The 23,855-nt window shown below is 58.9% G+C and overlaps 2 protein-coding genes across 2 annotated transcripts; both read right to left on the minus strand.

The window, feature by feature from the left end:
• Nucleotides 1-622: 622 nt before the first annotated feature.
• On the minus strand, nucleotides 623-4,147 carry LOC309582218 (gastrin/cholecystokinin-like peptide; the record flags this gene model as incomplete). Its single annotated transcript, XM_082297256.1, has 3 exons — nucleotides 623-747; nucleotides 832-1,032; nucleotides 4,027-4,147. 3 exons carry the CDS (start codon nucleotides 4,145-4,147, stop codon nucleotides 623-625), a joined length of 447 nt encoding a protein of 148 aa, XP_082153382.1.
• Nucleotides 4,148-4,853: 706 nt separating this feature from the next.
• On the minus strand, nucleotides 4,854-6,572 carry LOC309582321 (eukaryotic translation initiation factor 1). The gene is made up of 4 exons (XM_082297399.1): nucleotides 6,436-6,572; nucleotides 5,949-6,112; nucleotides 5,760-5,861; nucleotides 4,854-5,625 (listed from the first exon to the last, which is right to left on the minus strand). Exons 1-4 carry the CDS (start codon nucleotides 6,464-6,466, stop codon nucleotides 5,581-5,583), a joined length of 342 nt encoding a protein of 113 aa, XP_082153525.1. The 5' UTR covers nucleotides 6,467-6,572; the 3' UTR covers nucleotides 4,854-5,580.
• Nucleotides 6,573-23,855: the final 17,283 nt, after the last annotated feature.

The following is a 23,855-nucleotide window of genomic DNA, read 5'->3' on the forward strand; positions in this document are numbered from 1 at the left end:
TATGGACCCTTCACAAGAGCCAGTTTCTGGCAATAAAAACTGTTCCTGCTTCTGCTGAGCCTGGCTGTGGAGCGAGGGGCAGCTTGGCCCTTTGGGGCTGTCCAGATGCTGCAGCGAAGGGCAACGCTCAGTCTGGGCTTGGGTGGGTCCTGGGGCAACCCGCTGGGGCCAGGGCAAGACCCCTGGACCCTGGCTGGGCCCCTGGCCAGCACCTGGACTGGACTGGCTTTTTAGGGGAATGGTGTTTTAACTCTTTCCTGCCCACTGAGTAGCAATAGTAGCAGCACCCACAGCTTGGGATGTTTCTGGGGGCGTAGCTGTTGCTCCCCCTGGCTGTGTCCCTCCCTCCAAGCTGTGCCCCATCCCCTGGAAAATAAATGTGAATTTACAGAGCAGCTCGTGTGTGCTGTGTCTCCTGCCACGTTCTGTGTTTGCTGCTGTGAGCAGCTCGGTCTCTGCCCTGTGCATCCCTGTGGGGCTGGGGGCAAATCCCTGCTGCCCACCCTCCCAGGCTCTCCCCAGCACAGCCCGGAGTGCAGAGGCCGTAGTGCCAGAGTTTTATTGTGGTAAAGGACATGCACTGAGTGTGCAGGTGCTCTTCGGGGCCAGGCCAGCCCAGCGGCTACGCAGCACCGGCCTCGTCCTCAGCACTGCGGCGGCCGAAGTCCATCCAGTCGGGGTAGTAGTGGTCGTGCAAAGCCTCAATCTCCTTGTCCTCATGCACAAAGGCCTTGTGGTTGTTCAGCTCTGCCAGGGTAAAGGCAGCAGTTAGAGCTGGCACAGGGGCCGGGCTGTGCCCCCCGAGGGCTGCCCACCCTGAGCTCCCAGTACCTGTGAGGATGTGGGGCAGGAACTGGGACAAGAGGTGCTGCTGCTCCTGGGACAGGTACTGGGGCCAGTCCCGCCGGACCAGGCTGGGGGGGTGCTGCTGGGGGTCCCCCCTGGTGCCTGGTGCCTCTGCCACTGGCCGGCACTGGCAGGTGGTCACTGCGAGGGCGAGGAGGAGGCCGAGGCACAGCATCACCTTCATGGCTGGGGAGAGACTGAACAGGGCTGGGGAAGCGGGGGGGAGCTGCAGCCCCCGAACGGGGACATGCTCAGCCTGTGGTGAGGGTGGCCTGGGCACTCAGCCTCAGGCCATGGCCAGTTCACAGTCCCCTCTGTCCCTCCCTCTGGGTCCCCAAGTCTCCTCCATTCCTTCCATCTCCTCCCCAAGTCTTCTCCATCCCTCTCTCCTGGCTGGTCCCCAATTCCCCTGGAATCGGAGTCAAGGCAGAGGGATCCGTAAGGATCGCGTCCCACTCCTCGCTCCTTGCAAGGATACTGAAAACTAAAGCACGTGGCTAAGAGCATCATCCAGATCCTCCTTGAACTCCAACAGCTGGGGAGCAGGGTTCTCATCCCCAGAGCACGGCGAGGCCCCAGATCCCCTCTGTCCCTCCCAGTGGGTCTCCAAGTTGCTCTGTCCCTCCCATCTGCTCCTCAAGTTTTCTCCATCTCTGTCTCCCAGCTGGTCCCCAAGTCACCTCTGGATAGTGCCAGAGCCCTGTGAGACTCACGTGTGGGTTCTGGGGCTCAGCAGGGTGTCCCGGTGGGGTCCTGGTGGGTGTCTCAGCGGGTGTTTCTCTCCAACATCACCCCAGCTCAGTCCCGCTTTTAAAGGCGCTGCCGGGGCTGCCACACCCCAGGGCGGCTCCACACACATCCACCCACCCCTGGGGGGGCCCTCGGGCAGCTGTGTGTGCTCCCAGACACACAGACACACACACCACACAGACACACAGCTTGACAGAGTCGTATCCATATGCACACATATGTAGGGACACACGTGTCCATATACATTCCTAGCTACACATGCACACAGGTCTGGCTGTCTATGGACATACGGGAACACAAACCCAGGTGCAGCTACCAGGGCACGGTGCCTTGGCTGCACGTTTGTACAGACCAGGCCAGCTCTGCGAGCAGCTGAACACTCACAGGCACCCGCCCCTGGCACCCCCACATCCACATGCACAGTTAGGAACACTTACGGAGTCCCAGTGATACCTACACACATACACTAGTGCAGGTACTTATTTAGGTGGGTACTGCTATTATATGATACTATAATTATATGACACTATTGTTATTATTATATTTATTTAATAGACAGCAACTATGCAGTATAATACACTGCAATGGTGTGTATATGTATGAATATATAAATGTATAAATAATACAGTATAATATATAACATTCTATACAGCACAAAATACAGATAATATATAATGTATGCATTTCTAATAGATAACATGGCTTATGTATCTATGTAAACAGGTACATGTGGGCACAGCTACAGGCATGGACACACGTGTGCACGTGTGTGTTTATATAGATGACGACTGCATGGGGTAATTGTATGTCATGGAGTGATGAAGGGTGTGTGCAGTGGGATGGATGCATAAAGAATACCATGACATATCTCTTTCTATATATACGTATCCATACATATATGCATTTTTGGAGGTCTTTTCTAACCTAAATGATTCTGGGATTATGTATATATATGGATATTTGTACACATATATCTAAATCTGTACACATTTATACATAATGCATATACATACATACGTATCTACGCATATAAATATAGATATATATATATATATCTATATAAACACACAGGTATATATGTGCATAAACAAGTATGTGTGTATACATACCTGTATTACATGAGCACAGATGTATCTGTGTGTCTGTACACACACACACACGGATGTACCCACACACCGACACCCAGGTGTTTGCACACATTTGTAACGTGTTGTGCCACAAGGGCTCTGTGCCCCCGGGGTTTGGGGGCTGCACTGACCTGGTGGGCTGTGTCTGTGTGTGTGAGGCCCCTCACCAGGACACAGGCCCTGGAGCAGCCCATTCTGCAGCTCTGGATCTCTCCCTGCACCCTGAGAAGTTTTGGGGTGTTGTGGAAGGAGTGGGCCCTGCTCGCTGTCAGAGCCCCTCGAAGATCCTCGTCTGTCGCCACCCACTCCCTCGTTCGATATTGATGGTTCCTGCTGCCTGTATTGACCCCCCATCAGTGTATTTGTAGAGACCATTTGTCTCCCTCCTGCAATAAACGCCGTGAACAACATCCTGGGCTGGGGCACGTCACTGTCCCGTGTCCCCACGGCGTTCCCAACGAGCCGTGTCGGCACTCCTCAAACAGCCCCGAAACAAATGGGCTTTGGATGGCTGGAAGGCAGCGGTGCCCGGCACCCTGCGGCCATCGATTGCTCGCTCCACCGAGCGCACTGCACAAGGAACAAACAAATTGTTTTCCAATTTCTGGGTTTTAATGGCTCAATCTGGGCCAAATGAGTCATCAGAGTGATGGGGACACAGCGGCCGCTCCCTCCAGGGCCACGGGTTTGGCATCGCCTTGACGCAGGTTTGCCACCGGGCCCGTGGGCACTCGGGCTGGGTCCTTCTATGGGTGGACAAAGGTCAAGCTGGAGGATGGGCCAAGCACCCCTCACTCCTGCCTGGCTGGGGCTAGCTGTCCTGGCAGCGGCCAAATCTGTGGGCAGTTTGGCAAAGCCAGCAGGGAGAAATCTGGGCTGGATGTGCTCCAACACGGGGGGCACGAGAATTCTTGGCACAGCAGCTGCAGAGCAGAGCAGATTGGGCTGCATCAGGTTGTGGGCACAAACACACCCTGGTGTGAGTGCTGGCCTTGGCGCTGCCAGCACCTGCTCCCCAGGATATGGGCAGGTTGGAGATCACTTCCAGGCACAGACAGGGCTGGAGGTCACTCAGAGGTATGGGCAGGGCTGGAGGTCACTTCCAGGCACAGACAGAGCTGGAGGTCACTCAGAGGTATGGGCAGGGCTGGAGGTCACTCACAGGTATGGGCAGGGCTGGAGGTCACTCAGAGGTATGGGCAGGGCTGGAGGTCACTCAAAGGTATAGGCAGGGCTGGAGGTCACTCACAGGTATGGGCAGGGCTGGAGGTCACTCACAGGTATGGGCAGGGCTGGAGGTCACCTGCCTCCTCCGTGAACTCGAAGCTGCTTTGCGTAATTGCAGCAATTTGGTTTCCAAGAGCAAAGTCTCCCGGGAAAGTGAACTCGGTGCTCCCGAGCAGCACGTGGGAGATGGGTGTCATTGTGGCAGGGGATGAAGAGCCGTGACCTGCTCTGAAGGCTGCCAGGAGCAGGTGACCAGGGTGGGAGCAGCCTCCCAGAACACTCGAGCCCTCCCTGCTGCAGGACAGATGGGCTGGGGGAAATGGGAGGGAAACCCAGGGATTTCCTGTGCACTCTTAGGCATTTCAGTGCATTTCACATTGCTCTTGCACAGGAGGCACCCACCAGCCCCCAGAACCATTGCTGCCCTCAGCCAGTGCATTTTACTGAGATTTCCTTCTTGCTTGTTGAGCTTGAACTCAGAAAGTAAGGAGGGCACTCAGCCCCTGACCTGTGGCAGAGCCTGACCCGGGTGGCAGCGCCTCCCCCTCCTCCCCAGAGCAGTGTTCGGGAAGCAGAAGTGCTGACCCTGCCCCCGGGACTTACAGGAACACAACCAGCACAGGGGCCGGTTCGAGGGTTACAGAGCCGGGGCAGGGACTGACTCAGCACCCACCCACTCCTCGGCTTTCCCTCAGCTCCAGGCAGGAGCAGCAAACACTGAACAAAGAGATTTCAGCTTCCTCTTTCTGCACTGGGCCAGAGAGGGGAACAACCCCCAGGGCCCCAAGGAGCCCCCAGGGCAGGGAATTGCACCGGGCCCCCAAGCACTGAGGCCGCAGCACGGATGGCAAGAGGGGAAGGTGCTTTAGCTGCTGGGAGCAATGGAACCCACCACGCACAGGCTTTTGAAAACCAGTTTTATTTAAATAAGACTTCAAATACATTACAACAAAACATTAGAAATGAAACCAAAGCCATGTTACTGCACAGGGTGTGAGGCAGCAGTGCTACTGACACAAGGCTCTGCAGCTCCAGCTCCAGCGACGCTCCTTACGTTAGTCCAACACCGAGCCCTTGCCACAAGTTTAAGCCATGGGACCATTCCTTCATGTGCCTGGTACCTCAGGGCTCACAGGTACCAGCACCTGAACTGTTGCCATTGGCCTCCAGGTCACTCTTCTGTCACTCCTTCCAAGCCAGGCTTCCCCAAATCCCTCTGCCTCTGGGAGCCAGCACTGCCCAGGACAGCACCACGTCCCTGTGCCACGGCACGGGGCCTCGCACCAGGCAGGACACAATTCCCCTCTGTCAGGATGGAAGTGCAGCTGGACTGAGGAGCCATCAGGACAGGCCGAATCCCTGGGCTTAGCTGGGAACAGCTGGAACTTTTGGCTTCAGGCTGGATGGTGCCACCGCCCGCGTTACCTCTGGGAAATGAGGGACAGCCAGACGAGATAGCATGGGCTCGTGTCAGTTTATTACATCACCAATTACAACAGTCCAGATCAAGAGTGGACCCAAGATCGTTACATTACACAAACCGGCTGGTTTTAAACTTATGACAAGGGACAGGTGGGAATTTCATGGTAAGGAAATCTTCTTGCATAAAGCTCCAGTGGCCCACAGGCACTTAAAACCCGTGGACTTTCAGCTGGTCGTCTTTAGCCAGTCCAATCTGCAAGACAGAAAATGCATTCACAGCATGGAGTGACGCCTCTGCACATCTGAACGCTGCCCACACCCAGGGACCCGTGTGCATTTAACAAACCCATGTTTATTTTAGTGACCAGCAGGCCAAAGGTGTCCTACCTCCACGAGGAACTGGCAGATGTTCTTGCGCTGGTCACCCTGCAACTGAATCACTTCTCCATACTCGGGGTGCTCAATTACAGTACCATTGCAGGCAAATTTCTGCAGCAAAGACACAAAAACCTCCTTAGCACCATATAAACATCCCTGCTGGGCGTGGCTGCTGCCCTCCCAGGCCCGAAGCCCTACCTTCTTGAAGGCCTTCACCAGTTTCTTTTTATCGTAGTCATCCGCGATGCCCTGGACTGTGGTGAGGGTCTTTCTGCCGTTGCGCTGCTGGATCCTTATATGGATGTAGTCCTCAGTGCCGGCCGGGAGCAGGTCATCACCCTTACTTGCATCCGCAAAGGGGTCTGCGGGGAGCGCCGTCAGGCCCCGCCTCCGCAGCCACGCCATTGGCTGCCGCGCCCGCCCGTCACGCGTAGGACACGCCCCATTGGCCGCCGCGCCCGCCCGTCACGCCTCGGCCCCGCCCCCAGGCGCCCTGCTCGTCCCGCGCGGATACCGCCCCCGCCCCACCCCATTGGCCGCCGCGCCCGCCCGTCACGCCTGGGCCCCGCCCACACCCCCCCTCCCGTGGCTGACGCAACCGGGCCCGGAATAGTAACTGCGCCACGGGGCGGGACCGGGGCGGGGCCCGCGCGCTCCCCCGGCCCCACCGCACAAAGGGCCTCACCGAAGGGCTGGAGGTTCTGGATAGCGGACATACGATACGCTTCCCTTCCCTCGGCGGAGGCGGCGGCGGCGGCGACGGGGGCGGCTCTGGCGGCGGGAGCGGCTCTGGGCGGAGGATGCTCTCGCGGCGGCGGCTCGAGGCGCTGTCAGGGGGGCGGGACTGCCGCCGACGGCTTATATACCGCCCTCGCGTGACGTCATCACGCACGGCCAACGGGAGCTGTGATTGGCCGCCGCGCGGGAGCGTCAGGACGCATTGGGCGAACGCTGCCGCGCCCCGGCGGGTGCTGGGGGAGCGGGGCGCATGCGCGGAAGGGGGGCCCGGCGGCGCGCGGGGTGGCGCGTGCGCAGTGCGGGGCCTGGGCCGGAGCCGGGACCCCCGGGACCCCCCGGCTCCCCCCCGCCGCCCCCGAGACCCCCCGGGCCCCAAAGCCCTCCCGAGACCACCAAAATCCCCCTGGGACACCCACCCTCCACCCCGACACCCACAAAATACCCCCATGAACCACAAAATGCTCCCCGGGACCACTCAAACACCTCCAAATCCCCTTGAGACTCCCACCAAAGAACAGGGTAGCCCCCGAGACCCTCACGGGAACCTCAAATCCCCTCTAGACCTCGCAATTTTCTTGGGACCCTCCAACCTTCCCCAAGATACCCTTGTTCCCCCCCCCAAACCTCTCCAGGACCCCCCAACTTCTGCGGGAGTCCCAAAAACCCCCAACCCCTCCTCTACTTTCTTAAAATCTCCTTGGGGCACTCCAACCCCCTCCAAAATCCCCTTGGGACCCTCAAAAGACTGAACCCCTTTCCTGACGGCCCCTCACTGACCCCTCACTGGCCGCACATTGTCCAGCGGTGGTGACCATCACCCTCCAGATGGCCGCAGGAGCCGGGGGCAGCCAGATGCAGTTTGCCTGTTCCCATCCCTTCATCCATCGCATCCATCCAGCACGACAGCCCAACGCTGCCCAGGGCTGCCCAGAGCCCTCCTGGGTTCCTGTGGCCACTCCAGGTGTCTCCCTGGCCGCCCGTGCACGTGGAGAGGCCCCAGGTCCTGCCGGTCCAGCGCTTCATCTCCCGGTGTCAGGAACAGGCAGCGATCCCAGCCTGAGGTGACACCGCTGTGCCCAGCCCAGGGTGGCCCTCTCAGCCCGGGTTGGCCTCTCAGAGCCCGGCACAGCCTGGTCACCACCCCGCGACTGCGGCGCTCAGGGCACGGCTCCTGCTGGAGCTGCAGCCTGGGAATGCTCAGAGCTTGCCCGTGGATGTGGGTTTGTTCCCGGGGGTTTGTCACCGGCTGTCCCCACGGTGGCATCGCACCTGCAGCATGCAGGGAGCTACGTGCTGACAGAGAGGAGGGTGCTGTTCTCAGGCTGCTGGCAGGGAGATGCTCGGAGGACACACAGTTCTGGAGTGGGCCTTGGGCTCTGCTGCCAAAGGGAAATGCTGAAGGTGTCACCAGAATCTGACAGCAAAGGAAGGCTTTTCTCTTTAAATGAGGGAAATGAGTCCCCTGGCACTTGCTGCACCTCAGCTCAGTCTGTCAGGCCTTGGCAAACCTCAGCCTGTGCAGGGTGAGCTCAGCTCCTTTTGCTGTCTGTCGTGAGCGCTGGCCCATCCCACCCTGGCTGCCGGGGGTCCCAAAGGCTTGGGTGGGTCAGGACATCCCAGTAACCCCAGTCCCAGTGCTTGGGAAGGGGCAGTCCCTGTCCTTTTGTAATGAGAGACAAAGGTGTTCTTGGGAGTCAGCTCCGGAGAGCAGCGAGCCCAAAAGGGCCTGAACCAGGGTCAGTGGGAACTGGTGATCTCAGGCTTAATCTTGCTCCTGAGTCCAAATTTTAGGGCCTGGAGCCTAGCTCACAGTGTTTGGATTGAGCTGCTAAACACAGACATTCCGTGGCTTTCCCGGTGCTGCCGTGGATAAACCCCCCAAACTGGAGGGTGTCTCCCTGCTGTGGCTCAGCACAGCACAGGGACTGCTGGCACAGGAATGTCACATCCCACTTGGAGACATGGTACGGGTGCTAAAAATACCCTGAGACTCCCGATACGAAGGACAGTAAATCTCTGGAAATTAATGGGGTCAAAAGCCACGTAGATCCAGACAGAGTGTGAGCTCTCCTCTGAGAGTGGGTTAGAGCTGCCCGCGGAGCGGGAGCATTGTCCCGGGGAGGCCTGCGCCTGCTGGGCTGAAGATCCTTTATCTGGAGCCCCTCAGCTCTGTTTGGATCCCCTGCAGCCCCAGCTCCCTGTGTAGGTGTTCCGGCCCTGCTTCGGCACCATCTCAGAAGCGCGATGTGGGTTTGACAGGTTATTGGCAGCTGGGTTTGCTGCCATCTGCGGCTCTGGCAGACGCCACATGGGTCGGATGTTGCATCATTCTTTTGGGGCTTTTATTTAAGATAAAGGCAAATGATTTCTCTTGCACCGGGCAGAGGGAATTGTTTGCGTTGCTGTATTTGTATCTCTCTGGTGTTTCTGAAGCATCTGTCTCTTCTATGTGTGACAGAGCAGCTGGAGAACTGGCTGAAATTTTTATTAGAATGCGAATTTGCTCCACGACCACCATGAACAAGCAGATGGTTCTTCTCTCTCCTCTTTTTCTGATCATATTTTCCTCCTCTCCCAGAGAAGGAGCCATCTCTAGCAGCCGCATGGTGGAGCAGCCAGACAGGAGAAGCAATTAGAGGTTTGCACTCCATCTTTCTGCTGGAGGCATTTCTGAGTCCTCACTGCAGCCAAAGGGCGGCTTTTCATATTCAACACCAAACACTCGAGCAGAGCCATTGGTACCTTCAGTGTGATGTCAGCTCTGGGCAGACTGGCCCTGCTGCTGAACCAGCATACCCCAGAGAGTCGATTTATCAGTGTCACTTCAGATTTGCAGAGTCCACACAACACATCCTGGTTGTGTCCTCGTCACTGGGCCCCCAGAGCCTTTGGTCCAACACCAGAAGAGGCGAGTGTGTGTCAGACACCAGAGCTGAACCCATCACTGGTGAGGGCTGGGCACTGCCTGGGAAGTGTTAACATCCGATTTTGTTCTGTGAACAGGATTCAGAGCTGGCACCTGCAGTCATGAGTGGCTTCGGCTGGCCCCGCGGCTGAGCCCCGGCACCCTCCTCCCCTCTGCCCGTCTTTGGGTGCTGGTGCCGCCCTGTCCTGCCCGAGGAGGTGCCGCTCGCGGCTCCCCACGAGGTGGCAATGCCGGTCTCCCGCAGGAGCAGCTCGGCAGGCAGCTCCGAGCTGCTGCCGTCTCCTCGTGCCCAGCGCCTGGCAGACAATCCACGCTGTCCCCCCGGGCTGTGCGGGGGCTTCGGCACAGCAGCCCCGGTGCGTGGGGCCGTGGCCGTGCCAGGGGAGCTGCCAGAGGCCGTTCAGGGGCACCAGGAGGAGCAGAGGGAGCCCAGAGCCGCCTGCGTCCTGTGACACCTGTGCTGTCACTGCTCACAGTGATGCCTTTTCCTGGTCTTAAAATCAAGAGTCAAACACGGTTAGAAGGGAAAAAGGGATTTTACTTTGGTACTTATTTTAAGGATCCTTAGGTGCACACGTCCAGGTTGAATGCACCTCCATGCACACTGCAATGCACACCACACAAAACATCTGGTATAACATTATAGGTCTTGCTAATTAGCATATCTATAAAAATTACCCAACCAGAGGCTCGAGTGAGCCCCCCTCCCCAAGGAACCTTCTCCTGGATGGTTCTATCTTAGTTTACAGAATGTGTTCTGGAGAGGACCTTGGGGTCTGGGGCACACTGATCCCTAGCTACAAAGCTTCTAAGATGTTTAATCTCTTAGCTTGACAAACAAGGCCAAGAATGTAGGCAAAAAGCACTAAGAATACAGAAGGTGTAAAAAGGGTGTAAAAGGGGTACAAAAGAAAAGGCAAAAAATCATCATGGCATCAACTCGAAGGCATCGTAGTCATGCTGGGGTCTGGGGGTGCTCCTGAGGACCATTGTGCTCCTTGGCAGTGAGTGGCACATGCGGCCCTGCAACAAGGAAATGCACTGGTGGTGAGGACAGGGTCTACCCAGCACCTGCCAGTCCCGGGGATCTCATGGGGAAATGCTCCTGGGTACCCCTGCATGTGTGCAGACAACAAACCTGGAGACCACAGTGTGATGCAACTCAAGGCTGTGTGTGGGGGTCCTGCAGCAGTGGCCCTGGGACTCCTGGGGGCTCTTGGTGGATGACAAGCCTGTGCTTACTGCAGGTCTCTCTCTGTTGGGTCCTGCAAGGCCATTTCACCATGTGCTCTGAGGTGGGGGGGTCTTGGTACCATCCCAGTCCACCTGGGAAGTGCAGCAGAATGGAAGGAATCATCCTGGCATTTGGCTTTACTGCAGCTCAGCAATGCCCTCCAGGCCGGGACATTCCTAGAAACCAGCTTTTCTCCTCCAACATCCTTCCTGCAGCCTCTGTGTGACTGCACTGACGGGGATTCAGGATGAGCTGGATGTTTGATGGATATTTGATCCCATTAATCAGTGCGGGCAGCACTCACAGGCGTCAGCCCTGGTGATTAACCTGCTCCTGGAAAGAGCAGCAGGGTGAGCCCGGCTGTCACGGGGCCCGAGGCAGCGCAGGGATTCCCTGATCAAGTCCTACGTTCCTTTTCCTTACACAACTATTCCTGGCATTTACATCTCACATTTGCAGACCCCGGGGTGCTGCATGAACTGGCCACTGCTCACCTACAGTCGGGGCCTGCGCGATGCTCGCTGTGGTCCCAGCTGTCGGACGCTGTGGATGGAGGCACTGGACATGGTGTGACACACATTCAGAGGGTCCCACACGCCTCTCCCCTGCGTGCACAGCAAGGGCCGGCCATGGGCACATCCCGATTCCTGTCAACCCAGTGACCTCCAGGCACTGACGTGGCCCCGGGTGTGTTACAACCACTGCGTTTAAGGGTATTTATTCACCCTCCCTCGCACCGCTCAGCTCCCGCTTCCCCTGGCAGGGCCCCCTCCCTCTCTCCCTCCCTCCTGTTACTCCGCTGCTCTCCACGAGGTGCCAGGAGAGCTCCAAGCACAGGCTGAGCCCAGCCGTGCTGCTGGGGCAGGTGAGCAGGAACAGACCTGGGGCAGGTGAACGGGACCTGGCTCTGCCCGCGCAGCCCTCCCTGCCGGCACCTGTGCACCAGCGATGGAGCGACTCAGCTCTGTCCCTCCGGGCCGGTGCTGGGGAATTCTCTCAGGGAAGACCTCCAGGATCTTGGAGACCTCATGGGTTTCCTGCAGAGAAGGGGTGTTGTGCACTGCAGCCCCGGCCATTTCCTGAGTCTTTCCCATGGCTTCTCTCCTCCACCCATTGGGATTCCCCTGGCCAAGGTCGATGCCCCACGCAGATATCACTCCGTGCTCACATCGCAAGGAATGTATCGAATAAACATCCACCTTGTGGGGGTCACTGGGGTCCGACAGCCCCAGCCCTCAGCTGGGGATTTGGCATCAGCCTGGGGGAAACCCGACACGGCAACAGTGATCACAAAGACCAGGAAGGGTGGGAGCAGCTCAGGCCAACGGCTCCGCTCTCCATCAGACACCTGCAGAACCTCTGGGAGCCCCAGCAAGTGCTGGCCTCTGCCTAGTGACAGGGAGCAGGTCCAGAGGGTTTTCTGCAGTGGAAGGGCCCAGACCAGGCATCGAGGGCACCTCAGGCAGCTGGGAGAGGGACAGGCACAGCCATGATAAGATTTTCATTCCATATCTCCTGATGGATTCAGGAGCTGTTGGCACCAGGCGCAGCCAGGGCGGGGCTGACTCAGAGCCTCGGCATCGGGCCGTGCCAGGAGCACGGATCATCCCTGCATGGCAGCTCTGCCTGTCAGCCCCACACAGTCTGTTTGCACATGCCAGTGAAGCTGCTCCTGCCATACACTGCTTTGCTGCAGTTTGTCACACCTGGGCCATGGGACACAGAACTGCTCCAGTGCCACAGAAAGGGGCAAAGGTACCAGGCTCAGCACGGCCAAGGAGCAGACTGGGACATGGAGTCCAGCTGGGGACATAACTCATCTCCCACTGCTGCCCTGCTTGGCTCTAGCCCTGCTCCATCCATTCTCAATGCCTCATCCCTGGAAGTGTTCAAGGCCACGTTGAATGGGGGTTAGAGCAACCTCCTCTAGTGGACGGTGTCCATGCCAACGGCAGGGGGTGGAACTGGATGAGCTTCAAGGTCCCTTTCAACCAAAATCCTTCTGGGATTCCATGATTCTATGATCCATTGCAGTGCAATGCAGCTGTCCTGCCCTGCAGCCCCCTGCTTTCATCTTGCCCTTCCACTCTGCCTGAGCCAGGCAGCTCCTCTCCATTCTGTAGGGAATTCCCTGCTCCATGCCAGGGAGAGAATTCGGGCCATGGAGAGACGCTGAGATGAACCTTTGCTGGAATCTTGTGTGCCAGGCAGGGCCCTCCTGAGCTGGGCTCCTGGCATGTGCCAGCTCACCACCAGTACCAGCACTGGCAACATCTCTGGATACAGGATGGGTGCATGGTGGGTGCCCAGCAGTGGGAATAACCTGAATGCACTGGAAAGCACAGTGACACCCTCCTCCCAGGTGCCCTGACTCCTGCCCTGTGCTGCTGATGCTGCCTGACACAATGGAATCACAGCAGAGTCCCCTGTCATGGCACAGCAAGGGTAGAGGGTACAAGCCTTACTGAGCAGCTCTCCATGTCCACAGGCTCCGAGGCCCATGAGAGGAGCAGCCCCAGCCCATGGGAAGAGCAGCTCCTGCCCTCCCCGGAGAATCATTGCCCACTGTGCACTGCCCCCGTGCCCCTCAGCTCCTGCCAAGGGAGGAACCAGCCTGGCTGCCAAACAGCTCAGGCAGTTGATCCTGCCCTGGTGTGACAGGGGGTGGACACCAGGCTGAATCCACACCTGCTGATCCTGGGGTAAGGGCCAGGAGATTTTTGGGGTAACAGCAGCAGAAATGGCAAGCACAGGGCAGAGCTGCCCCCACTCTGCTGACTCGAGCAGAGAGAGGGGCAGGTCAGGCTGAACACCTTGGTCAGCACCTGCCTCACTCCAGTTCGTATTTCACTTACGAGGCAAAACCTGTGCGGGGTGTGAGCACATCCCCACGCAGCTCCAGCCACAGCCCGGCCCCTTCCCTGCCCCGAGGCCAGGCACACTCATCCCCGCCTACACCAACTCCCCGGGGGCCAAACACTGGCCGTGGGCCAGCGCTCCTTCCCGCATGCTGCCTGCCCCAGCCCAGCCCAGCTGCCCGTCCCGGCATGATGCTGGCACTGCAGGGATTTGCCTCTTACAAAACACTTGGCCATGGCACTCCCCTGCCCAGGCCGGGAGCTGGAGCTGGGAGCAGGGGGCCGGGATGGCCACACTCAGGGGTCCCAGGGCCCCTGTTCCCAAAGCCCAGACAGGCACTGGGACAGGCTGGTCAGGGAAGGGCACAGGTTGCAGTGGCAGAGGACACTCGAGGGGACACCAGCCCCTGGGGTGCTCAAGGTCCTTCAGAGCCACAGCTCGTGTTTGCTGCCATGTTGTGCAGTTGCTAAGCCCCCTGTGCCTGCTCACACTCCTGGGGCTCCCCTGGCACCCCAAAGGTGCAGGAGCAGTGTGTTTATCCCAGAGCTGCCTGGCCCCTTATTTGGGTATCCAGTGAGTGCCAGCCTGGCAGGGGGACAGGGAAACCTCAGCAGGCACTGTCTTGGGGGTGCAGCTGTAAAACCACTCGGCAACAGCCCCTTCTTTTGCTTATGAGATGTCAGGGACCCCTAAGCAGCGGCATTTCCATGTAACAACACTGCTCAGCTGCTGTGTGCATGGCCTTCCTGGCAGCCACTGCACTCACGCCCTGGCATGGAGCTTCCTGGGAAAACCAGGTCAAGATGGAGCCTTTCAGCATGTGGCTCTGTGGCAGGTTTTGCTGTGCTTGTGCCACAGGCTCGGTCCTGCACTTGCCAGAGCCAGAGCCACAGCGGCTGAACCGGTGTGGGGCAGGAAGGGCTGACAGATCAAGTGGGTTTTGGGGACACAGGGAAACCCAGGGTTGGGGTGCCAGGGCTAATACTGGCCCTGAAGCAGTGTGGGTAATATTGGCCCTGAACCCCTCAACCCTACAGCAGGTTCTCACCAGGCTGGGGCCAGGTTTTGTTCAAACCCTGTAGGGTTGAGATCAGAGGCGGGCACTGCCTGGCTCCTGGGACCCAACTACCCCCCTGCTCCAGGGCAGACTCTGGCTGCATTTCTCCCTTTTCCTTCACTCCAGAACCAGGAGCAGGAATTAAACTCCCCACCACAGCCTTCCCTGCTCAGGGGCTCTTTCTGAGCCCGTCAGCCTCGCTGGAAACAAACACGACACAGGGAACAGGGGCTGCCCAGCGGCCCCCAGCACACGGCCCCAGGGCAGGAGACCCCCAGGCTGGGTGTGCTGAGCTGAGCTGAGCTGCAGGCGTGTCACCGGCGTTGTTTTGGCTGCCAGGGCCGCGTCCCTGCCGCGGCTTGTCCCCACGCCCAGCGCTGGGCTGTGATTAGCGAGGCGGGTCCTGCCCGCGTTCCCATCTCCGCGTCAGCGCCGCCGCCCTCGCGGGCGCTGCCAGGCGGTGCCCGCAGCCAGGTGTGCCCCAGCCAGGTGTGCCCCAGCCAGGTGTGCCCCAGCCAAGGGTGCCGCCCCGCCGCCGCGGTGCCAAATAAGGAAACCGCCCGCTCCCTTCTGCTTGCAAAACACTTTGGACTTGGTGCTCTGCTGACGCTGCCTGTTCCCAGAAGCTCCTGGGGTGTGCTGGAGGCTGAAATGCCCCCTCTCTCCCTTGCTGGGCTGCAGCCAAGAGCCCCGGGACCCTGAAAAGATGATGCTCTGAACCCCCACAGCGCTGGTGTCCCAGTGCCCCATCAGCAATGCAAGGGACAAGGGGAGGGGACATAGGCACGGACCCACAGTGCGAATTTGGTCAGCCCTGGCCATGGGACTCACACCCCGTGCATGGAGCTCGACTCCCAGGCCCAGGACATAAAGGGGCTGCTGCCTGGCTGGCAATGCTGGTGCTGCGCCATGTGCCATGCTGGCCTGGCTGGGGTGACCTGTGTCCCTGGGGCTGCCAACGAGCCATGGAGTGGCACCAAGCACAGACCTGCACTCTGATCAAGGCTCACATCCCTTCCACAGCTGCTGCCATGCAGCTGCAGCACCGTCTGGCCAGGGCCAGCAGCAGGACAGCAGTTCCAGCCTCCCAGCAATCCCACAGCGGGGTCACCAGCACAGGGGGGGGAAACACAGTGGCAGCTGGAGGAGGAGGCAGGAGGCTCTGGCAAAGCTGGTTCAGGAACTGGCTGCCTGTGTCTCTCCATCTGCATGGGTGACAGGGAGAGGCTCAGGGGACAGGGATCCCAGGTCTTTCCCAGCTGGTTAAGCATTTGGGATGGACAGAACATGTCCAAGGGGCTTGGTGGGTCCAGCCCAGTCTGTAATTTGGGAAGGCTGTGTGCCAGCTGTGGGTGACAGGAGTGCCCTGAGCAGATATGGTCCCTCACCCAGGGAGTCTCACGTGTCCCCCAAGTCTCCCCAGCTCCTCACAATGCACTGAGTCGAAGCCCCACGTCCTGAGCAGTCACTGGGGAGCTGTCCCCAGCCAAAGCAAAGGTAAAGGGCCTGACAAGGCTCCAACGGAAGGGCCTGACTGGCCACCCATGTGGCTCCAATCTCTTGAGGACACTGATGCAAATCCCCCTCAGCTTCCAGTCACCACAACCACCTACTCTGACCCCCAGGGAAGGGCGGTCAGACCCCAGCTGTGCTGTGCACTGAGCTGCACTGACCCCACACAGGGAAAGAAGGCACCAGCACCCTGGCCTGAGGGAGCTCTTGGGACAGCAGGAGAGGGGTCGGGGCTCTTTGCAGAGAAGCAAAGCCAAAATGGGGCTGGCAGGAGCGCCCCAGTCCCACTGGGCTCCCTGGGCAGGGCTGCGGCTGGGCCACGCAGGTGGAAAGTTATTTCTCAGGAGCTGGCTGATGGTGAAAGTTCTTTCCCAGGTGTGGCCCAAAAGGAATGTGAATCCTCTGAAGTCTTCATCTCCCCTGTAATTACTGTCAGACAAGTTTCAGCTTGGAGCTGGGCCGCCCCTGCCCCGGGCGTGGGAGGGAGGGGATGACGCACCTGGCCTGTTCCTGCAGCGCACATGTCCCCTCCTGCCCCAGGAATGCATTCCATGGCTCACGGGGACCGCGGGGGCAGCGAGGTGGACGATGTAGAGGGGAGCACCCGCAGTCGGGGTGCTGGGTGGGTGCACACTACTGGGCTCATGCAGGTGTGGGGCCCTGTGTTCTCCAGCCTGGACATCCCATGGGGTGACTGAACACCCAGACACTGCTCTCTCCCTGAGGGACAGAGCCTTGCCTGTGCTGGGATCCCAGCGGTGTCCCAGTCCCACGGTCTCAGCAGACCCAGACGAAAGGTGCCTGCCTGACTCTGTGAGGGGTCTGACCATGCAGGGCACAGCTGGTCTGGTCTGTGCCCCTGGTGTCCCTCACCATGACCAATTCCACAGGGATCATCCCTGGGACATCATCACTGGGCCAGTGGACATATTCCTGGCAGCTGTGGACCAGCAGATTCCAAAGGGTCTTGGCTCATGGGGCTATCAAAACTGAGAGCCATTGCACAGGACTGACAAGGTCCAACCCATCTCAGTGGGGCCTGTGCAACTGGAGCTGGAGTGGGAGTGGGAGCTGGAGCAGTGCACAGTGGCATCTCAGGGCCAGGGGCTGGGGGCATGCCCAGGGGGGATCACTCGGGAAGGAGCCCTGCACGGTTCCCGCATGCCACGGCCCGGGCTCTCACCCTTGTGCTGCGCACCTGGGGGTCGGTCACAGGCACGGGGCTGCAGCAGAGCAGGGTCCACACTGCCAAGACCCGTGTTCCCCGGCAGTGCCCGGTGCCAGCGGGACTCTCCCCGTAGCCTGTGTGTGGGGATCAGCCCCGGCTGCGAGTCAGAACTGCGCACGCCAGGCGAACACACGAGTGTGCTCACCTTACACACCTGCTCACGCCCTTCTCCTCCCCTCTCCGCCCGGCTCTGCCCAGCGGGACGCAGCTGCCGGCTCAGCGCCCGCCCCGGCCGTGCGGCGGCTCCGACCGCGGGCCCGGCTCTGCGGCAGCGGCACCGGGGGCTGCCCACCCTGCTGGGGAACTGAGGCGCTGCTGGGGCGCGGGGACCAGCGCGGGCAGGATGCAGGCAGGGATCGGCTGCCCACAGGGCACCTGTGCACATCCCTGCACACCTTAGTACCCCCCCTTAGTACCAGAACCTTCCTGCAGCCTTGCACACCCCAGTATCCCCCGCACACCCCTGCACACATTAGCACCCCCAGGAGCCCTGCACCCCCCCGAACTGCCCCGCACACCCCTGCACACATTAGCACCCCCAGCAGCCCTGCACCCCCCAGAACTACCCCGCACATCCCTGCACACATTAGCACCCCCAGGAGCCTTGCACCCCCCAGAACTGTCCCGCACACCCCTACACACATTAGCACCCCCTGCACCCCCCAGAACTGCCCCGCACTCCTCGCTGCACCCCCGCGCTCCCGCCCCGTCCCGCCGCGCCCTCCGCTGCCAGCAGGGGGAGCCCGTGCGCAGCGATCGCGCCCCCGGGCACCGCCCGGCGCGTCCCGCCCGCTCCCACCGGGACCCCGGGATCCTCCCGCTCCCACCGGGACCCCGGGATCCTCCCGCTCCCACCGGGTACCCCCCGATCCTCCCGCTCCCACCGGGACCCCGGGATCCTCCCGCTCCCACCGGGTACCCCCCGATCCTCCCGCTCCCACCGGGTACCCTCGGATCCCAACCGATATCCCACCAGGTGCCTCCGGGACCCCCGCATCCTCCCGCTCCCACCGGTCCCCCGGTCTTAGCGGGTCCCTTCGGATCCCCCCGCTCCCCAGGGGTCCCACCGGGTCTCTCTGCACCAGCCCATAGCCCAGAGAGGGATCCCAGCCCCGGTCTCCGGGGCAGGTCGCAGCGCAGCTGTCCAACTGCAGTCCGATCACACCCGGGGTTCCCGCGGGGTAGGGGGCATCGGCATCACAGGGGCATCGGCATCACCAGCACCACCGGCACTACTGAGGAGCCAGGGCATGGGAACCATTGGGACCATCAGTACCACCAGGACCATCGGGACACCAGGACCATTGGCACCACTGGGGTCCCACCATTCGGTTCTGCCTGAGAGTCTCAGCCCAGCCCTGGTGGTACAGAACCACATTCACACACTGAGCAGGGTATGGAGTTTATCCCAAGCACCCACTGGTCCCGCAGCACTGGGCTGAGCCAGAGGTTTGGATTAACAGAGTAATAACAGAGGTGAAGCTGATTACAGAGCTGCGGCATGTAATTACTATTACATCTTTGGAGAATTCACCGCGCTCCAGGCGAGAGCGGGGCCAGCATGTGCCAGGTCCAGGCAAGCCATCGCCTCCTGCCAGACACAGCTGATGGGCCTTGGCTCTGCACTCCCAACTCGTGTTCAGAAAATCATTAGTATCATTAGAGCTCCAGGGTGGAGCAGTGGCCCGTGGCCAGGAGTGCCGTGAGCATGGCAAGGGAGCAGGAGTGGGAACGGGGTCCCGACATGGGCTTTAGCAGGGCTGTGGGTGGGGGGCTCAGGTCCTTGGGGGAAGCCAGGGAGGGATGGGGCAGGTTTATTGCCAGGGGCCTCTGGTAGGCACCGACTGTTTCAGCCTTGTTAATGACTCCATAAAACTCCCTGCCAAGTACAGATTAACGAGTAGCCAAGTCATTACCATCGCGTGGGAAGCGACAGCACAGCCCGGTTACAGGGACTGCTCTGGGGTACATCTCCCCAGCACAAGGGCTGGGCAGCCCCTTACCCTCCCAGCAGCTGTGGTGGCCTCGTGGGAGCATGGCCCCAATGTTGCCTCAAGTGCACAAGGTGATGAGGCCCTGCTGCACCAAGGCCATGGCACAGCCTCACAGGCAGCACCTGCCACAACCATCAGCCCTTGAGGAGCAAGAGAGAGGGAGGGCAGGGGAGATCCAGAACACACAGCAGTGTTAGTCCTACCTGAGGGGCCAGGCCACAGCCCTCTTCCAGAGGGGACTGAGCCCAGAGCTGGGGTTCCACTGAGGAGGAGCTGGAAATCACAGTCTGTGGGGGCTGCTTCCATTGCTCCTGCCCATCCTCCTGGTCATCGGGGCTGTGCTGCTGGGAAGGGTCTGCATGGGGCCAGGACACAGCCTGTATGCAGGAGGGCACTAAATGCCAGCAGAGGCTCCTGTGGAGGAATCATAGGGCTGGTGGAGTCCCTGTCACCACCAGCAGGTTTGTCACATCCCCCTGGGGTCCTTTGGCATGACTGGCCTCACCCCAGAATGGGGATTAAATTGCGATTCCCTTCTGTGAGCGCAAGTGTCCCCAGGGCAATGCTGGTACCTGCCTCACCCCACCACCACCATGACGGGTGTCCCAAGCCGGGATTCCCACTCGGCTGAAGACCTTGCCCTGGGGGTGCAGCGGGTGTGGGTGAAGGATGAATGTGGGAGCCGCTGTTTGTTGCCCACAGTCAGCAGAATGTATGTGTGACTTGCTGCTGGCTCTGCTGTGCTCAGTGAGGGGAGAGGAATGAGCAGACAGGGTGTGATCGTATTGCCACACCGAAGAATGAGACATGAGAAAATGCAAGAGCTGCTGCTACCTGGAAAACAGATGCTGAAAAACTAACGTGGGAAACTCCAAAGGTTGGAGTTTGCTGTGGAGATAGAGCTCAAGCAATTCCTGGTGGCTTGGGACTTTGGCTCTGCCCAGATGTAACGAATATTCTTCTGTCTGAATAAAACAAACCCTGAGGTGTGTCAGTCTGTCCTTCTTCCACCCACCAGAGTGACTGTAGTCACACCTCTGACTGCAGCTCAGGGAGATTCACAGGGAGAGCCTTGGTCCCACACGGTGTCGGAGCAGCTTGTCCCTTGGGCTCTGGACCAGGGAATCCCCAGATCTGGTCCATGGTTCCACACATTGTCACTTACCTGAGAGCCTGGGCTGGACTGTACGAGTTGTCACGTCACTGGAGACAGCCCACAGGGAGCCAAACTGTGCAGTGCTGGGCTTGCTGGAATGGGTCCCTTGTCCCCAGGCAGAGGCAGGATGGCTGTGCCAGCCCTTGGAGACAGGACTGGTGTGATCACAATTTGTTCAGTATCTTCCTTGCTAAGATGTGCCAGCAGAGAGGCCGTGCTCAGCCTGCAGTGGGCTGGCAGTGCACAGGGCTGTCACAGTGCCTGGATGGCCATGAGGATGAACAGCTGCAGTGGGACTGGGGGAAGAGCTTTGACAATCGTGGAATGACCATCTCGTGCCAGATGGGTCCATGATCCCTGAATGCAGCGGAGAGAACCTCACTGCCCCGCGCTGCCTGGCCACTCAGAAGGGCAGCGGAGCTATGGACTGGCTGTCAGCAGTGCTGATTCCCTGGGAATCACTCCATTGAAGGGGTCTCCTTGGAACACACTGTGCCAAAACAGGCAGAGTGTGTCCCTGCTGCGGAACAGATCTGTGCCCCAGCATGGCCCTCACTGGTGGAGGTGGCTCAGGAAACACCATGAGCCGGGACCTTGTGTGATGCTCTGCAAACCACTCAGGACCTGGGCCAAATGGAGGAACATCACCCTGTTCCACATTCATGGGAGGAGAGGGAGAGGGAGAGGGAGAGGGAGAGGGAGAGGGAGAGGGAGAGGAGAGTGGCCCTGATATGGGGCCGCCAATGGGGCAGCTGAAGGGTCCCACTGGCACAGCAAGGTCTGGCTTCACTGCTCCAGTTTGGAGCCTGGAGGACAATACAGAGTTGCTCCCCTTGTCCTCCTCTTCACCCGACTGCCTCCATTGCTGCCTCCTCCCCTCTGCAGCAGCTGGGCTGGGCTGTGCTGTCCATCTCTCAGTCTCTTGGGGTGGGCAGAAGGCGATTAAATAGGGTGGGCATCACCCTCACCCTGCAGCTTGGGCAGCAGAGGCTCGGCTCGCTGGCTGATGGCAAAGTGCCCTGCGCTGCCCAGAGGGAGTTTCCATTGCACACACAGCCACTGTTTCCTTTCATGGTAATAGGATCTGGGATTGCTTTCTCCAGATAATGTAGGGGGCCGTCAGGACATGTCCGGGCAGATGGTAAAGAATCGACAGCTGAGATAGAAACAAAGACATCATATGTCACTCCGCACCTTGATATATTTGTTACCTGTTTTGTGTTGTTCAGACTTACAGGGCAAACCCATCAGCAAGGGTAGAGCCTGTCCCTTCCATTCCTCACACGCAGGAGACACCTTTCCCAGGGCTGCAACCTTCAGTGAGTTCCCACTGAGCTGGGAATTGCTGTGGGAGGCACACTCGGGAGAAGCTGGCCCACAGGGGAAACCCAATGACTCCTAATTAGCTCTTATTCATGACATTAAAAGCACAATTAGATGTTACTGTTTGAGGCAAACCACCACACTGACCATGGCCGTTTCACACCAGCCCTCCCCACTCTGAGCACTGTGTGTGCAGCATGGTCACCCCAACAGGTCAGGTCACCTCCCCTCCTAAGCAAACGGAGGAGTTCAGTTCTTTCCTCCCCACTGCAGCACACGAGGCACAGATAGCATCTCTGGCATGCTTCTTGCTGGAACAGACGCCGATACCATCTCCCGAGCATTATGATGTGTTCCTTTTTTCTTTTATCTCAAGGGAATTTGTTGTGGGTGCGAGCTTCAGGAGAGCCTGGGAGATTGAATTCTTCTGGTACATAAAATAGCTGAAGCAGTACTGCTCCTCTGTATCCTGATGTCCCATCGACAGCCAGCGCAGGGGAACTCTGTGCTGAGGGCTCCTGATGTCAGAGTGGGGCTGGTGTGGGATTGTTGTTCAGGAGCTCAGTCAGGGGCCAGGGAAGCAGCTGACCAGCAAAAGCATTGGTTGAAAAAGACCAGGGAAAAGCTGATACTGCAGGACAATCTCCAGATAGTCTGTCTGACATCTGCCACACACAGTAAAAGAACTGAAACATGGGCTGAGGTTGTGATAATACAGAAGGAAAAGCCGTAAGTCCAGGTTTCCCCAGCCCATGGGCTGTGGAAGGGCTTTGCCTCATGTTAGGGCAGTTGTCACCTTCAGGCTGACTTGTAACTTGGCCTAAAATGTGGGGGTGCCCTGAGGGGGGTCAGACCTCACAGCACAGGTTTTAGCCCATGTGGGAGGCTCAGGGCCAACATGGGAATTGCCTGGAGCAGGAGGGTGTTTGCTGGAGCAAACAAGAGCAAAGGGAGCACATCTGGAAGAACTGGGAGCAGGGGTGGCCTGGGATGACTCTGGAGCACAGCTCTCACACGACAGCTGTTGGGTAATCCTGTACCCCCCACTGCAGAGGGAAGCAGGCCAGGAACATCTGATCTTCCGCCTGCCAGGTTGCCCCAGGATGGTGCTGGAAGCTGAGCACCGTCCTCTGCTCATTCTGCTCTTTGCCAACCAGGTTGTGCCCAGGAGGTTGTGCCTCCTTCCCCAGCTCTCTGAGGGATGAGGAACTTGTGCATTTTGCAGCTTGGGTAGTCAGAAATCTGAAGCCCACGGGAGTGAGGCAGTGCTGTCCAGAGAGCAGAGCCCTCGACTGAGAGGATCCAGAGTCTCTCTCTGGTTAAGCTTGGTGGCCGCCCAGAAAGTCACCCCACACTCCTGGAGCTGCTAAAGGGAGCGTGACTGCTGTGAAGTCCTGAGATCTAACAGGAGGCAGATAAAGCCTTGTTGTTGTTGTGTCCTTCGGGGAACATGAAAGAAAGGAGGCACCATGAATTACCGAGGGTGAGGCTCTGGGAACATCAGAGCACCTCCAGAATCAGTTAAGTGCATTATAATGTGAAAACAGCCGGAGGGGGCTGGGAAGGAAGGAGATCACAACGGGAGGGAAAACACAAAAGGGTTCCTAATCCCTATAACTCCTTTGCTACCTCACAGGCACCTCTGCAAAAAGCAAAAATAACTTCTTTTATTGAGAATGCCATGGATGGAGCCAGGCAAGCCGGGCTGGGTGTGCGATTTTCCACTGCACACAGCAAGAGCTGGCGTCGCATCAGTGAAGGGCTTTTTTCCCAGGAAGGAATAAAACAGTGCAGCGCCTCATTTCCTGCTTCTTTGCTGCTTTTTTTTCACGCCAATACCTGTCCAGCTATGTTGCTGTAGTCATTCTGCTTAGTTCCTCAGTAGCCTGGGGCAAGTGTGGCCAGCACTGTCCCTCCCCTCTGTGCTGGCCCAGTCAAACCCTCAGTGCTTGCAGGGTCCCCCAGTGCTGGATGTGTTGGGCTTTGCCCATCATTACTTTTGACAGAGGTGATGCTGGTCCTGCTGAGTTACCACTGGCATTCAGCTGCAAATCCATAGGAAAAAGCCTATAGCACAA

The sequence above is a fragment of the Coloeus monedula genome (genome assembly GCF_965178545.1).
Source record: "Coloeus monedula genome assembly, chromosome: 26".
Classification (NCBI taxonomy): Eukaryota; Metazoa; Chordata; class Aves; order Passeriformes; family Corvidae; genus Coloeus; species Coloeus monedula.